Source organism: Myotis daubentonii, chromosome 8, assembly GCF_963259705.1.
Source record: "Myotis daubentonii chromosome 8, mMyoDau2.1, whole genome shotgun sequence".
In the NCBI taxonomy this organism is placed as follows: domain Eukaryota; kingdom Metazoa; phylum Chordata; class Mammalia; order Chiroptera; family Vespertilionidae; genus Myotis; species Myotis daubentonii.
Genome location: NC_081847.1, coordinates 90,877,945 through 90,895,609, shown reverse-complemented (window position 1 = coordinate 90,895,609; position 17,665 = coordinate 90,877,945). Strand labels below are relative to the sequence as shown.

Here is a 17,665-nt window from a genome sequence, read left to right as displayed (position 1 = left end):
GAGGACAGGTAACGAGGGGAGAGAGATGCAACCCATTGAACCAGTCCGTCAGCTGATTTAAGTAGTGATCACCAATGACCCCACAGTTTTTTTTTCTTAATATATTTTTTTACTTTTTAATATATATTTTTTATTGATTTCAGAGAGGAAAGGAGAGGGATAGAGAGAGAGAAACATCAATGATGAAAGAATCATTGATCAGCTGCCTCCTGCACACCCCCTACTGGGGATCGAGCCTGAAACCCTGGCAGGTGCCCTGACTGGGAATTGAACCATGACCACCTGGTTCGTGGGTCAACACTCAATCACTGAGCCATGGCGACTGGCTCACAATACTGATATTTTTTAAGAATAGGGGCCAATGTGTTGTCGGATGTCCTTCAGTGTGGGTCTCTAATGTTTCCTTGCAATTCGCTCCAGTTACGGATTTTGGGCAGGAATATAGTCTTGTCCTTAAATGAGGTGGTGTCACGGATTCTGCACCTCTGTTTTCATTTCCTTTTTAGAAAGCCGCCTGTTACACTGAGGAAGAGGACAGTCTCGTAGGCAAAGACTGCCTCCTGCTGTATTCTCAGGAAGACACCGAGTCGCTCCACGGCTCCATTGGCTGTTGCAGTTTTATCGAAGGAGAGCTGGACGACCACTTCCTGGATGACTTAGGACTGAAATTCAGGACGCTGGCTGAAGTGTGCTTGGGCCGAAAAATAGATATGGGCCTGGAAGTTGAGCAGAGGCCGGCAGCCGTGAGAGAAACCGCTTCCCACTCCCTCTCTGAGCAAACGAGGGTCCATTCAGAGAGTTCCTTCTCCTCGGCTGGGAGCGTGCAAGTCCCCGCACGTGTGCACGAAGCCAGTGCCGAGGAAATAACTCGGGAAACAGTCACCGAGAGGGTTGTGTCCTCTAAGCAGGGCCAGCAGGTAGCCGCGCAGCTCCCTGACCCACTGGCAGCCGGAAATGTCATCGTGACAGAAACATCCTTTGCCACAGGCCCCACTGGGCACCCCCCCACGGTGGTCCTGGGTCCCCGACAGCCTCAGGGCCTCATAGTGACGGAGCGGGTGTACGCGCCAGCCTCTGCCGTGGTGGATCAGCGCTGTGCTCATCAGCACTACGCTCATCAGCACTATGCTAATGAAGGCAACATCACGGTCACGGAGAGGCTCATACAGCCCAGCGGGGGCCTGTCCGGGGCCCTGGAAGGCACCGTGCATCTGCCAGATGGACACTACATGATGGTGAGGGAGCGAGAGAGCTTCCTGGCCCCCAGCTCGGGCGTGCAGTCCACTCGGGCCCAGGCCAGCACAGCAGGCGGGGGGAGCGTGACCGTGACCGAGAGGGTGCTGACACCCGCTTCCACCCTGCAGTCCAGCGCCCCAGTGGCCTCTGAAACGGCCGTGACGGCCAGAAGGACTGTGGTTACGGGAGCTGGAATCCCTGGCCCTCCGCCCAGTTTCAGCTCCGGGGAGTCTGGTCATTCTGGTTGCACTGTAACCACTGCGTCCACCAGGGTCTCCAAGCACAGCACCGTGCAGCACTCCTACGCCTGAGCAGCCAGCACCTGCAGCCCTCACCCCTACACCTGAGCAGCCAGCACCTGCAGCCCTCACCCCTACACCTGAGCAGTCAGCGCAACGCAGCCCTCACCCCTACGCCTGGGCAGCCCTCACCCCTACGCCTGGGCAGCCCTCACCCCTACGCCTGGGCAGCCAGCACAGCACATCCCTCACCCCTACGCCTGAGCAGTCAGCGCAACGCAGCCCTCACCCCTATGCCTGAGATGCCTGCAGTCTCCCAGAGGTCAACAGCAGTAACTGTCTCCCGTTTCCAGGGGACCTGCCTTTCATGAGCCTCCCGGACGAGAAGCACGTACACAAAGTTAAAGTGTCTCCGTCACTGACAGACAGCGGCCCTGGCTGGCTCAGCGTCCAGGAGGCCCTCAGAAATGCTCTGGGATTTAGTGAGTTGTGGCCACACAATAGTCACAAAGCAAGTTAACGAGAGGGAATCTAGCTTCTGGGAATTGACCAAATTAACACAGAGCACCCAGGTCAGCAGCACACAGCAGAGCCAGGAAGCCACGGCCCCTGCACAGCCTCTTTCCTGCACCTGCCACACTGTCCACACTCACTCTCCCAAAGGTGCACACAGGCTGGGCGACCAGTGAAGGCTAGAGGTCTTCCCGTCTGTGTTGGGGACTGAATTTTGGAGCACTGACATGCTAAGAACACATTGCATGTTTCTGTGCATATAACTATGTATGATTGTGTGTGTATGTTGTATGGCCTTAAAAATAGCATTATACCTCCCCTTTGTCTCAGTAATCAGGAAAATATTGAATACTTCCAATTCAGTGGAATTATCCAGGGGAAAATTCCTAACTATAAAATCACTTTACTTTTGGTAGTAATAATATACTATTTCTAAAACCTCAGGCTCTATTATCTTCTAACTTTGTACAGCTAAATTTACCACAATGCTATCTATGTACGGTATAGAAAGAACCACGCCTGTTTGGGGGCTGGTATTTATCCTCAGTGCCTAACATGGGTGCCAAATCAATATTTGTGGCATAAGTGGGTTTTACAAGCCACTCTCTTTAAAATTTCAAAACACTGAAAGACCTTATAATTTATAGAATTATGAGTTTGAAGTTAGTATTTTATTCTGTCTCAAAGTTATTGACTAGGCAATCATGACTTACTACATATTAAATATGTAACTGACATGAATTTGGGTAACACCCTTGCCCTTTTTTGGAAAGTGATTTGGGTGTTTTGACCAAATAAATAGATTATATTTTTATTGCTCCTTGAAAAAAAAAATCTATTTCAGGTTTCAAAGTATATGTTCACATCAGTAACAATTTATATAAATATTCTCCACAACAAACAATCACTTTCAGAAATTTTAAATACTATGTAATTTTGTGATTGTTCAAGATATTTTGCTTAGGGGAATGAATTTTTAAACATATTATTTTTGTAGCACATTTATAGAAATGTTGACTTGAATTGTGTTATGCACAAGACTGATACTTTTTGCTCCTACTGACTATGAGTAAAAGGCAAATATGTTTAGACACCATAAGTGCATGACCAAGGTGAAGGTCATTCTTCCATTCACCTAAATTTTTTACTCTCTACTTAGGATTGTTGCTTCTTTTTATTATTATAGAGTTAGTAGTTATATTTTGTCACGTATGCGGCAGGAATAGCACTACTGTGTGGAACGTAAACATGACCTAACTACTTCGAACAAACAAAACTTGGTCTTAAACTCCCCCCCCCCCAAATCCGCCCCCTCGCCCCCCGCGCCCCCCCCCGCCCCCCCCCGGGGACCAGGCGTGGGAACCCTGGCCTGTTGCATGTGTATAGCATAATCACATTTTCGAAATGGCTTTCTCTGTTCCCAAAAGGGTGATTTGTATTAGTTTTTACATTTGTTCCTTGGGAGACTCTATTTGTATACATATCATCAAAATACTTAAATAAAGAATGACCTTTAGAGCAGCTCTTTGCCCTGATCTTTTTATTGCTCCGGCATATCTGACAAGGGATGTCTCTGGAGGTTAGAGGCGGAGGGGGCACCCTGAAGGCAGGTGCCTGTTGGGCATTTTAAACCTCCACGCGGCGCAGCAGCCCCTTGGAAGAGCACGTTTCCCTTCCGCAGTAGCACAGAACACAAGAAGGCCCGGTTAAATTTGAATTTCAGATCAATGGGGGGGGGGGGGGGGGTAAGGGGAGTGTTGTTTGTTTCCTTTTATTTATTGATTTTGTGAGAGAGAAAGACAAACACATTGATTTGTTGTCCCACTTATACATTCATTGGTTGATTCTCTTTTTCATACATGTTTATATTGATTTCGCAGAGGAAGGGAGAAGGAGAGAGATATAGAAACATCAGTGATGAGAGAGAACCATGGATCTGCTGCCTCCTGCACACCCCCTACTGGGGATCGAGCCTGCAACCCGGGACCCTTCCGTCCGCCAGATGACACTCTATCCACTGAGCCAAACCAGCCAGGGCCATTGGTTGATTCTTGCACGTGCCCCAACCAAAGATCAAACCCGAAACCTTGGCATCTCCGGACAACACTCTGACCAACTAAACTACCCGGTCAGGGCCAATGGTTTCTGAGTGTAAGCATGTCTCTTAGTGAAGAATCATCTGTTATCTGAAATTCAGATGGGACTGGGCACTCCATTTCTATTTGCCAAGTCTGCCAACTCTTCCTACAGAACTGCCATTGGCTTTCAGTCTAGAAGGGAGCCTGCTGGGTTGGCTGAAGGAAGCTTGCACCCCTGACCCAGAGAGATGAAATCATGACGTTCGGCCAATGTTGAGAGGCTGCTTGCGTGGCTTAGTGTAGTTTCCCAGGGAAAGATCAAAGGTTCTGCCTGTGCTATAATGTCACATCAGTAAGTATTCTACCACACCGGCTGAGACACCCTAAAGCATGAAGACTGGGTCCTATTGCTGTGACCCCAGGGCTCCCACCCCAAGTAGCACACGGGAGCAACTTCTGGTTGATTTGGCAAACCTACAGACACATTCCAATCATCACCACATCCCAATGTGTACAAGAAAATGCTGCTTATCAAGTGTCACTCAGAAGTGAGGTTTCAGGTAGCAACTACCAGATCTTTAAATCTTACTGCTTTAAACATACCAAATTCCTTGGTTTCACTATTGTAGTAGCTCCAATCCTGTCTCGTTACTGATTTTTTTTGGCCTACCTTTTTATTAAAGAGGGATGCTAAAATCTCCCACTGCTGTCCTTGCCCATCTCCCTTTTCATTCCCTCTGCTCCCTATACTTTGAAACTTGTTACACCTGTTTATTAGCTACAAACACATTTAGGGCCCCAAATAAAATGGACCCTGTTATTATGCAATGTCTAAATCTGGTTATATTCTCTGTATTGAAATCTACTTTGCTTAAATATTAACATCGCCACACCAGCTTTCTTATACTTAGTGTTTGCACAGTGTGTCTTTGATCCTTTTACCCTCGGCCTGTCTGTGCCTTTACCATGTGTTTCCTGTCGATTTTAACAATGTCTGACATTTAATGGAAGGTTTCAGTCTGGGTAAAGCAGCGACTTGTGTGGGTGAGTTGAAGCCTGCTCTCTTGGTGTTTGTTTCCTTATGGTCCTGTCGGTTCCCCATTTCTCTGCTTCTTTCCTGCCTTCCTTTGGGCGTGGTGTGTGCTAGGGTTCCCCAGTGGCTCCCCTACTGACCTTTAACCTATAACTCTTTGTGTTTATTCTTTAGACCGGTTGCTCTGGTTATGGAAACGCAATCAAAAACAAAATCTCCTGCCCACTTAGAAAAACTATACAAAGGTAGATGAGAAAGCAAACAGTGATACCTGCATCACAGGCAACCCATAAATCACACAAAAACCTCACCTTTCCCTATAGCCAGGCCGATACCACCCAGTACCCCCATGCTCATGAGGTCAGGAAGAACTTGTCCTCAAGCAAGACATGCCAACGCCCTAGCGCGCCTTACATCCGCCTGGTGACAGGTGGCCGCTGTGTTTGCTGACTGCCCCTCCTCATCTGTCGCCAGACTGAGAGCCCAGCGCCCCGCTCCTATGCAACATTCAAATGAATACTATATTCATGCAATACTACAGGGGGGATGGAGTACAGAAGCACAGTATCTAACCCTGCGCACGCCCCAAATCCATAGCCTCCAGAGCACTGGGGTAAATGAGTGTCATGTGCTCTCTGGCCACTAGGTGGCATTATGCATGCAGCAAAAGACAGCAAGTCCACCAGTGTCTAAGCTAGGAGAGAGAATTAAGCAATTTAAAGTAGTTCATATGCAAGAGAAACTGGGGAAGGCCAATACGTTTGCTCACTGCTTCTCCCAGATAAGTGTGCTGCGCTGCAGGGCCGCCTGGGAAATGCGCCCCCTTACGGAAGTCTAATAAACCTGTAGGCTCCTCTGGGGTGGCACACAAGCGTCCTTCTGCAGTCCGTCCTGAGCCTTTCCTAGACACGGTGCTGCGCTTGGAGGAAATGATCCCCGCCGATGGGCTTACAAAGAGCGCACTCAGCCTGGCGCGGGCGGATTTTAAGAAGAGATGTTGGCTTTTTCTGCCAACATGGGGCCGAGGTTGCCGTGGGGGTGATCGTGACAAACACTTAAATCTAAAACCAACACAGCCTGTAACACACAGGCCTCAAAGACAGAAAATGCCAAGGCTGACTGGGAGATGGGTTCCCACGTGAGGTGGGGGCTGGGGAGACCTGAGCAGTGTTAGAGGGGAGGGCGTTCCATGAACATGAATAAGTCAACATAGATCAGCTGACAGAGACCTCACGCAGGTGGGGGTACCACTATTTGGGAAATGACGCACTGGACGCAGCATAGGGTGTGGGTGAAGAGGTGGGTACGGGCCACAGGCTAAGACTGTGGGAGCAGAATCTAGTCCAGTGATGGCGAACCTAATGACATGCGTGTCAGAGGTGGCACGCGAACTCACTTTTTTTGGTTGATGTTTCTTTGTTAAATGGCATTTAAATGTATAAAATAAATATCAAAAATATAAGTCTTTGTTTTACTATGGTTGCAAAGATCAAAAAATTTCTCTATGTGACACGGCACCAGAGTTAAGTTAGGGTTTTTCAAAATGCTGGCACGCGGAGCTCAAAAGGTTCGCCATCACTGGGCTAGTCAGTGGAGCCCACTGACCCAGCAGGACCCCTGAGGACCAGGTTTTCAGAAGGAGCCCCCCTCTCCCGGCCCCCCCCCCACCCCCGGCTGCAGTGGGGGGTGGGCAGCAGGTGGGAAATTCTGAAGGAGGAGAGAGGGGAAACGTTGAAGATAACTCCAACCCCTGTGCCTGTTAACTATTAACCTCTCCTTTCCTCTGGCTTTCAGTTGATTTTGTAACGCACCGTGCCTCCTTCCTGGTTGTAAAGTAAATGTTAAATGTTATGTCAACAAGGACACGGGACCACCAGGGGAACAGCGACAGCGCGCACACGCTTCCCTAAGCAACGCTGGAAGACAGCGTTGGACAAAAGACCCTTTTCCCTACTTGTGAAGTTATTTGTCTAAAAAGTGTTACTATGTTAAGCAACCAAAATAACATTGAGTTATTTACTCTGAATCCCTTACATTTAAAAATAATAAAGGTACTTGAAATTAGACTCTTTCAGAGAACGACTGGCATATGTTTGTTGCCAAGACAGTCTGACTTCACTTTGGTCTCCCTGACGAAACTGTGAGCTTTCTGACCCAAGAGCATTAGCTGCATTCATCCTGGATGCTCAGTACATTAACAACGCTCTGTAGGTGGCCAGCGCGCGGCCATTTTTTGCTGTTGAATTGCCCTTAAATCAAGCAGTGCTATTGAAATTAACTGAATGGCATATCTTGTGTCACTGGACATTTCCCCCCACATTCTATTGGGAAACTTCATAGAGCAAATTTAAACAAATGTTTAGTGAACACCCCTATTCCTATCGCCTACATTCCACCCCTGTCATCTTACGTCAGCCTTGAAGAGAGGGAAATCAAGGTGCATTCCCCTTTGGAATAATAATACTCAGAACCAACAGGGAGACATGACATAGGATCATGGTGGTGATGACGACAGCATGCGATGCATTCTGGGTACTTTCTATGGGCAGGCCCTCTGCTAACTAAACATTCCTCATCCTGTTGTCTGTCTTTATCCTCACAACAATCCTGGAAATACACCCCATTATTTTCTCCCTCTCCCGTGGTGTGGGTGAGTAAGCTGCGGGCTACAGCGGTTATGCGATGGGCACAGCTGGGTGACTGGCTCGCGCTTTCTACACCACCAGACATTCCGCCCTCGCTGGAGAAACGAGGACAGGAAGAGAAGAACCAGGAGCGAGGGCACCTCAGGACGGCAAGAAGCCATCGACTGCCTCTCCCCATCTTTGGGTTGTTGGGACAGACAGGGGCTCTTGTAAAACCATTCAAGAGCCAAAGACATAGAAGAGGATGATCCCGCCCCCGCCCCCCGCCTCACACGCCCTCAGCTATTTTCCATCACTACTAACAAAGCACAGGACAGAAATTTCCACTCACCTATGATCTATGATGGGCTAATCTTCTTTAGCTGTCACCTAGCAACGGGCAACAAACAGAGGTTGGCAAAGCCCGGCTGATTAGCATTCTTCTTTAGTCAAAAGATCAGTTATTACAAGGCACAGCCAACACCGCGAGGCTTACAGGGTCTTACAGGTCAGCAAAGCTGTTGTTGGTTTGTGTGTGTTTTTTCCTTCGGTGCAAAACAAGTTTTCTTTGCTCGCTGGGTTTATAACACTCAGATGGTCTCTGAAAGAGACCAGATTGTGGACAGGAGGGTAGGTCCCCAGCTGGCCTAGTGTCTGAACCCCGGGGAGTGGGGAGCTTAAGCCCATGACTCAGCCTCCATAGCCCCCCAGCTTTCCATGTACCCACCGTGAGAATAGCTGTCAACTGTGACATGCTGTGAGGTCTCACCTGAGGCTCACGCTCACAGTGGGGGAGAGAGCGATGATTTGCCATAAGGAAAACACACTCACCCACAAAGAGAACTGAAACACCCCGGGAGGTCAGCTACCCACCCCCAGTCAGAGGTCCTTCCCCAGCAGTGAATGTCGGGAAGGGGGCCACTGTGGTTCTTCTACCCGCTCCTGTTCACAGCTTCTGTATCAGGAAGTCCTCCCTTAAGTCTCACTGGAATCCTTCGTGCTGCTGTTTCAAGTTAATCCCTTCTTGTACTCTTCATAATGGAGCCGTCTATCTTTCTTAAGACTTTTCTTAGTCTTTTATTTGCTTGACATGCATGGTGAATTCAGTGGGCCTTTCTCTTCTCCAAGTCCAACCTTTAGATCCCTCGTTACAAAGACTTCTACTGGGCCTGCCACCAGGCGACAGCCTAGACAGAGAATGTGATTCCTACCCGGTCCCTGCCTGCACGGAGCTTATGGTTCCAGAGGGTGAATATTTAAAGAGAAAATGGCAGGAGAGTGTGTTGTGTGGCGCTCAGGCGTTCTGTTTTCGAAACTTTACATTTTTTATGATTGTCCATTCAAAACCACCTTAGTTTTTTTCATTTCAAAGTTTCAGCTACATTTTTATCACTAAAATTCAACTATTTCTCAATTTTCACTGGAAGAAGGCGTGGGGGGGAGGGTCCATAACAGAATGGACATGACATTTAGTAGCAAAATGAGATAGACAGGGACACCAAAGTGTATCTCGTAGTCTTGTACCTACATGAAGTGGAAATAAATAATGTGTTTCCTGGATTCAAGGTACTGTAAGTTGTAAGATGCATCATTGGTTTCATAAGAGAAAACGCCAGAAGTGGGAATGAGTACAGCAAATATCTTCATGCTCTGGATGCTAGAAATCCAAGGCAAAGTCATAACCTCCATCAACTAGATTTCACTAGCTCCTTCCTCACAGCTGACAGCTAACGATGAGAGGTGAGCAACTAACCACGGATTTCACTGCACCACGTACCTGTGAAGTTCCCCTTGTCCTGCAGAAACGGTGTCATCGTCCTCATTCAACACTGGGGAACGCGAGGCTCAAAGGAAAGATCTAACTCTGACGGTAGACTCGGGATGTAAACTCAGGAGGTCGACTCACAAAGTCCCCGATGACTCTGCAGGTCCCTGCAGGTCCCCCGCACGCCAGGTCTCCCAGCTGCCCTCACGAGCCCCTCCCAGCACCTAACTGGCAGGATTTTTCTGATATTAGGCCTTATAATGGGGGTGCCTGGCAGAGACCAGCAGGCCCGAGGGGACCCCCCCACCAGGGCCATGGCACCTCTCCTGGGAGCCCAGGGACATTGCCCCCAGAAAACATCAAGAGGGAGCGAGTGCGAAGCCGTATCAGCTAACCCAGAAATTACCAATTTAAACCATGAGACAGAATTTCCTTCCTTTGGCAAGTTTCCGTCTACCCCACCCTCCTGTCGTTGGCGGAAACGGGAGCTCCAAACACGGAGAGAGAAAATACACGAAGGCCAACTGTCTCTGCGTCTGAGCAGCAACGTGTCTCAGTGAGACTGCTCCCCAAAGCAGCCGCGTGCGATCGTGGGATCAGCTTTAGTGTCACAGCCCTGACACGGGTATGGGAGGAGCTCGGAACCAGCCCGGGATGCACGGGCTGCCATCTCTCTGGTACCAAAGAGGAGCCGGAAGCTCCTCCACTCACCCCGAGGCTGGCACGGGAGGATCTGAACTCAGGTCTGCCTGACCCACAGCCATGTTCTTTCCTCTGCTTCATGCTGCCCTCACCCACCTCTGAGAGACCCCCAACTGCCTTCCCCTGGGGACGGGGCGGTGAGGGAGGGGTTCAGGGGGGAAGGAGGCCTGGGAACACGGGGAGCAACTTGACAATATGCTGTGACTGCAGAGATGTCCTCACCAAACAGCACAGAACACACCGGCTAATGAAGGGGAGCACCCAGGAGACACACCCAACACCCAACATGGTTCGCAGCCAGTGACGCACCAGCAAGGCAGCAGCGCTGAACGCGCCTTCTGTGTCTTGTTGTCGTTGTTGTTGTTGTTGTTGTTGTTGTTGTTGTTGTTGTTGAAAAGAGGAGCCTTTTCCAAGAGCCTCTGACCCGGAACAATTCCCTGCTGACCCAGCAGCTCAGCCCCAGAGCTAAGAGGAAGCCGTTTCCCTGAGCCCTGCTGGAGGGAGAAGGCTCCTGCTGCGCAGACCTCATTCCTTCCTGCTCACGGCTCTCCCCGCTGGGCCCCTGCAGCCGCTGCAAGGCTTGAAATTGCAGCCCTCCTGCATGCCAGTGCCAGCTTATCCCTCTTAAAGGGACTCGCCTATTGTTGAAATCCCCGGATAATCCCCCCACCTGGTTGGCACCATGTTTTTAATACTGCTTCCCCAGAAAGTCCAAACTCTTAATCAAAAGAACAAGCAAGTTGAGGGTTTAAATGTCAAAGCTCAGCCAAGACTCCAACCCAAGATGGTCCCTGGGCCCCAAGGACGCCCCCCTCCTCTCTCCCCACTAGCTCCCAACTCCCAGTACCATTTCTCTCCACAGCCGTGAGCCTGTGCACACCCACCCCAGACGCAGCAAGAAGTCCCCTCGGCTGGAGGAAGTGAGGACAAAGCACCAGCCTGTCCCGTGAGCCCAGTCCCAGCACAGGCTGCCCCAGAGGTTTGAATCCTCACCTCTGATTTGGTTCTGAAAGCTGCTCAGGGCAAAGCATCCAGCACAGAGACTGCAGGACACAGCCAGGAGGCAGCTCCGAGAAAGAGGGAGCCCAGTGGCGTGCTCAGTGGTTAAGCGCTGACCGATGAACCAGGAGGTCACGGTTTGATTCCTGGTCAAGGGCACATGTGCAGGCTCCATCCCCAGCAGGGGGCATGCAGGCAGCAGCTGATCAATGATTCTCCCTAGTCATTGATGTTTCTCTCTCCCTCTCCCTCTCCCTGCCTCTCTGAAATCAATAAATAAAAATAAATACAAATTTTTTTTTAAAAAGAAAGAGGGAGAGTGGGTTTCCAGAGCAAATGTGCCTGAGGGTCCTAAACATGGAGCAGGAGCTGGGACGGCAGGCCCTAGGCAGGCCGCGGGCCCCGCTCCCAGGCCCCAGCTAAGGCCCAGCACAGAGCGGCTGACTCACATGCCTTTCGTGGCAGAGTTCCCTGCTCTATCTTGTCCTCACCTTCTGCTAAGCTCTTTATTACAGGCCTCTGGCTCCAAATGTACAACCCTCACACATTCTCCCAGCAAAAGGGTTTAGTTGTTTGAGGATCAGTTTATGCTTTACTATTTCCTCGCAGCTAAGACCTAGTAATGCCCTTCGCCATAAGACCCATAAGACGTGCATTCACTCACTGATGAACCGCCTCCTGCCAGCATGCTGCTCAAGACATGGGCACTGGCAGGACCCTCAAGAGCGCCCCCTGCAGGACCACCAGCTGTGGCAGAGACGGCAAAGGGCCTGCCCATCCTTGGCCCAGCCACTGAAAGTGATTGAAATTGATATCTCATCAATTACTATGGATTCATCAGATACTCATCCAGTTACTATTTTTCAAACACATACACACATTTGATTTATGAAATACAAAATCATTTCAAGGTATTGCTGACTTTTTATGAACGTTTTTGTCTATATATTTTTTTCTAAACAGGTAAATATTAGAAGTTCTGGACCAAGAAATATTTTTACATTTGAAAAAAGAATTTCTACATCATATTAGGAAAGGTTGTACCCACTGAGCCACATACCAAACGCCGCCATCTCCCCCCTCGGTCGGCAGCAGACTGCTCCCTGGAGCCCGGAATCTCCAGGTATGAACTCAACCTGCCACAGACTGAGTTCCTCTGAACGACTATTTTTTGAACCAGAAGTGAGTTTCTGAATTCACAGACGCGCAAAGCCCAGGGCAGAGTTTACATGCCACTGACGCAACTATCACCCTGACCTGGTTACTGGGAGCGACAAGCACATGCAGCCAGAAATGTGAGTTTAGCCGTTTACAACCCTGTAGATTACAATAGGAAGCAAGGCCCAGGTCCAGTCCTCCCTCTCCCAGGGTGGAGTATTCAAAGGCCCACTGTTACGTGGCCAGGAGGAGGGGGCCGCCACGCTCCATCATGTCTCCTGGCTTAATAGAAGCAACAGGGCTCCTCTCCCTCCTGACCCAATTCACTAACTGCCTCTATTCCCACACACTGTCTGGCCATTTGACACAGTGGGTCCCACTTAAATAGATGGACGTCGCTTGGACGCCCTGATAATCACATTTCTACCTGTTTCATAATCCAAGAGGCAACTAATAAATATCCCAATTTTGACAGGACTCCCCTATTTTATGATGACGATGTTTGCATTCAGGGCAAAAATGAAATAGGTCTTAAACTGATATGGTGATTCCTATCCTAAAAGTTGGGTTTTGGAAAGAGACAGCCATGGGTTTGCAATTTTATTTGTAGAGTATCCACAACAAACAGAGCCAAAGATTAAATCGCTTACACAAAAATTAAGGCAGGCCTGCCAACCTCCCCATCCATCTCCACTGACTAGACCAGTGGTCGGCAAACTGCGGCTCGTGAGCCACATGCGGCTCTTTGGCCCCTTGAGGGTGGCCACGAAGTTTCAATCGCACTGTACATGCGCGCCCGCACGTGGCATTTTGTGGAAGAGCCACACTCAGGGCCCGCAGCTTGCCGACCACTGGACTAGACCACATTGATGAGCTACAAATCCAGTCACAGTGCTGTGCTTCTGATCCATCACTGCACCCGATACTCCCTAACTGGTAGATGCTCTCCTTATTGCTGGCCAGCAGATAAGGACCGTAAGCCTCCCAGGTTGTGTAAGAAAACCCAGGTGAAACCGCGAGTGCGCGGTGAAGTCAGACTCGAACTGCAGCTTTCTGATTCCAGCTCCATGCATTTCCCCCTAGACTACCTTGTCTCTCCGAAGAGACATTATCTCTTTGCTGAAGAGCCCTCACAGGTAGGTGCAGACAGATCTGGTTACGCCCCCAGTGTAAGTGAGTGGGAGGTGGCTGGAAGGCTTAAAAAAGTGGGGGCACCAACAATTCCAACCCTTCACACAAAACACCCAGCCTAAGTTTTTCATCAATATTCCCTCAACTGGCCCTGCTAAGAAAGAGATTTCAAAAGGCCAATATGAGCAGACATGTCTCACTGACTCATATTTGTAACATTCTTTGAAAAATATATAGTGAGCCCAGACAGTGTTTGAGCAGTGACCTATGACCCAGAAGGTCACAGTTCAATTCAGGTCAGGGCAGTTGCCAAGGTTGCGGGCTCGATCCCCAGTAGGGGGCGTACAGGAGGCAGCCAATCAATGATTCTCTTTCATCACTGATGTTGACCTCTCTCTCTTCCTTTCCCTTCCTCTCTGAAATCAAGAAAAACGGACAGAGAGACCCCTATGGAGATCCAGGGACAGGTGCCAAGTGGATGCCCTCGAGGTCTCTAGATGAAGCGGAGTCAGTGAGGCACTCCGGGGCGAGGGCCTGATGCAGGATGAAACAGCCTGCCAGTCCCGTGAGCTGGCGTCAGCCCCACAGCACCCACCAGAACGGCGATGAGAAACTGCGCACGCTGAGGGCCGGCTGCAGCTGTGCTGCCAGGACAACTGCTCCAGAACCGGAACCGAAACCCGCAGCAACACCTCGTCTTCACGGGGACTTTGGAGCAGTTTCAGAACTGAGCAGTGGGAAGAAGGCCGAGTGGGGTTACGCATCTAAAGCCAATCAATGGCTCTCATCACTGATGTTTCTATCTCTCTCTCCCTCTCCCTTTCTCTCTGAAATCAATAAAAATATATTTTTAAAATGTTGTTTTGTTTCTGATGTAAACATTTCTCCCGACTGAAGAAGTGTCGTGTTGGTCTGAGTGCACACGGAGAGAACAGAGGCCGAGCCGTGTTCCGAGGGAATGCCTTGTCTGTACAGGCACCAAGGGCATGCTTTCCTTCCCTGGAGAACCAGCACTCGCCAGCATGACCCTGTCGTGTAAACTCTTTAAACTGAGAACACAACAAGCAAGCTGCTCGGCTGAATTCATACGTCACTGAAACAGCGGCGCGAAGCCACCGCTTGGGCAGTGCTTTTGCCTGTTGCCATCTGGGCTGATCGCTGTGTATCAGTCTTGCTAAGCTGCTAATATCTGCAAACAGTTCTTTCTATGCAGGTTCAGGAGAACCCACAGGTCACAGGTCATTGCTTAGCATCTCTCCACACAGAGCTTTGGCGAGGAGGCTGGGAGGTTCTCATCTGCCTCACAGTCACCTGGTCAAATGGACTGTTTCTGAGCAAGTTAGCGGGACCTACAGAGAACCACGCGCCTCGCCTGGCCACCAGCAGGCCTCACCTTTTCATGTGCCCAGGCAGCCCTGGAGCTCTGCCTTGTAAACTGGCACCGTGGAAACTGAACTGTTGTCTCTGCAGGTGTTCCCGGAACCACTGAATACCATGAGCCCAATGTGTGACCGACTGACTCAAACAGTTTCTCTTACAGAGGAAAAGGGGTAAGGTTCAGGGAGGTTAAGGAGGTTGTCCAGCCAGGATGCGGCGGAGCTGCTAAAGAATCCGGACCCTGGACTCCTTGGCCAGCCTCAGTCCTGAGCATGCGTTGCATCTAAGACAATGGTTTTCAGACTTGACAGCACATCAGAGTCCCCGGAGGCCTTGTTAAAACACGGGTTAGCCCACCGCAAGGATTACAGATTTAGTATGTCTGGGTGGGGCCCTCGCATTTCCATTTCTTATAAGCTCTTAGGGGTGTTGAATCTCTTAGTCTGGGACCCACATTGATCTAGGGTGTGTGATCAGGAAGTAGAAATTGTTCCTCTGACGCTGAAGACACAAAGATTCATCTAAAAATTCCAAATAAAACAGTTTGTTCCAGTTTCCAAATCTGTCCTGGGCCACGTGCGGCAGGCGAGACTGCCCCGGAATGCACGTCACAGAAGCAATTAAATGTCCATGGGCGGGGGGGGGAGCGGGGGGGGGGGGGGCTTCCCTGCGCATCCTGCTGAATCCCAGGTAAAGAGTTTGGGATTTCAGTCTCAACTCAAAGATGAAGAAATAAATCCTCATGGGCCAGACAGAGGCCCATGGAAAACACCAGGGGGCAGACGGAAGGTAAGCCCAGGCCCGTGGGCAGCAGAACAAAGGTACTGGCAGGGGGTGAGCAAGGAGCGTGGTCTGGTTTAGTCTGACACAGCAATGGAGAGCACAGGAAGATGGTGTCAGTCTGCTGAGCTGTGATCAGAAACACGGAGGGTCGAGTGTAGAAGACGACACAAGAGTTGATTCACTGAGAAAAAGCAAGACTTTGCTGCAACAGGAGGTGACTCGTCATTCAGTTATTGAGTCATTCAGTCACTGTTTGTGGGGGCATCCTCTGTACGAGGGGCGGGGGACGCAGTCAGCTGGCGTTGCCTCTGCTCTCAAAGCGCTACTGGCTCCAGGAAAGACAGGGTGAGTGCCAGCAGCGCAGACGCCCAGCAGAGGTGCTGAAGACAGGGCACAAAGCACTGGACTGAGATGGTCACCTGCCTGGGAAGTCGCCTCTTGCTTGATCATCAGCTAAATGTTAGTTTTCCCAGAGTTCTGTCCTCAGCCTCGCTCATGTCAGCTGGTGACCTCCAAATGCTGGATCCAGCCTGCGTGCTCGGGACCCAGAATCTCCGTCTCCAGCCTGATTTCCCCCAAGCGCCATCTCCCCACTCTCATCTCCAGCTGCCATGTCCCCTCTCTCATTTCCAGCTGCCATCTGGACATGGGCACATGGCTATTAGAGTCACTTGTGCTCATATTTCTAAGTGCATAAGTGAATTATTTTATCTTGTAGCAGCCTCCCAGCCTGAAATACCACACTCAATCTCGGTTCTTCTCTCTCACTCACTTTCCATCCCTAATGTCACCCACCATCTGCCTCCAAAACTGTCTCACACGGCCTTTTCCCTCTGTGACCCCGGCCTTCCTCGCCACTTCGCTAGGGGCCTGCAACATCCTCCTCTCTGAAGTCTCACCCCTCCATTGGACGTTGTCTTTCACACCCTAAAGGGCCTCTGGGAAGCTTTGTTAGCTGTGTGAGGGAGAAGGGCTGAGGAAGGGGTAAGGGCCAGGGCTGGCATGTCCCAGGATCTGTCCAGAGGTCAGCTAATGTTTGAGGAACCATAGCAATAAGTGAAGATGGAGTGGAACCAAGTCTTGGCCATCTCTGAATGTCAGGTAAAGGACATTTGGTTTTATTGGACCGGCCATGGGGGAGAGAAAGCTTCTGAAGAGAGATGTGACGTAATCAGAGGTACACATTAAGAAGATTAATTTGGCAGTAATTTATGGAAAAGGTTATATGGAAAATGGATTAACGAAAAGAAGACCAGCTAGGGCACATTCCCAAAAGGCTGCATAATTAGCAGCAAAGGTTTGGATTCAGTTGGTAGCTGTGGAAACAGAAAATAAGAAATGGGGGAAATGTTTTAGAAATAGGATTAATATTACTTGTTTTAAAGTAATAGAATTATCTTAATTGTGCCCTTAAAATTTCATTTAATTCTTGTGTAATCCTCATTATAGCTTGAATATTTTTATATCCATATTCATACCTTATTGACTCCTTGTTTCATTTTCTACTTATTCTTAGAGACTTAAGTTAAACATTTAACTTTCATTTATTTTGTGAACTATTTATTCCTAGCCCTCCTGCTTTCATCTTCCTGATCAGAAGACAAGATATTATTTCTTCTGGGTTACCCCTGTATTTTTCATCTTCCTAGACTAATGTTTCTATTTGACCTTGATCTTAATTTATTTGACTTCCCCTAAGATTATCTATTAGGTGCCCTTTATTGTGCTTTCACTGGCTTTCTCCCCACCTGTTTCCTTCCTCTGTGCCTGAACATTAATTCATGTCACCCTGGTTGACACCTGCCTTCCAACTTTAACTGCGATTCAACTTCTCTGGTTCTGATCACTGCTGAAGAGTAGTTGACTTGCCACTTCTTTTTCATATGCACCGCGGTGATGGCAGTCCCTCTGGCATCCACCTGCTTGCCACTGTCTGTTGCATCCCTCTCTCACTCCTAAACCAGCAGCACCACACCAGCTCAGGGCTATTGTTGACACTGTATGGTTGCTGAGGTCAGTGTCACCAG

The 17,665-nt window shown here is 49.5% G+C and overlaps 1 protein-coding gene and 1 long non-coding RNA gene across 2 annotated transcripts in view; one reads left to right on the top strand and one right to left on the bottom strand.

The window, feature by feature from the left end:
• DSG2 (desmoglein 2) overlaps positions 1–3,509 on the top strand; it is a 35,233-nt gene extending 31,724 nt beyond the window's left edge. Inside the window, exon 15 of the mRNA XM_059707408.1 lies at positions 507–3,509. Within this exon, the coding sequence (XP_059563391.1) occupies positions 507–1,547 (1,041 nt within the window). The 3' untranslated portion in view covers positions 1,548–3,509. The remainder of the gene's footprint in view (positions 1–506) is intronic.
• Positions 1–17,665, bottom strand: part of LOC132240056 (uncharacterized) — a 397,852-nt gene that overhangs the window by 363,692 nt on the left and 16,495 nt on the right. The gene's annotated exons all lie outside the window — the stretch shown is intronic.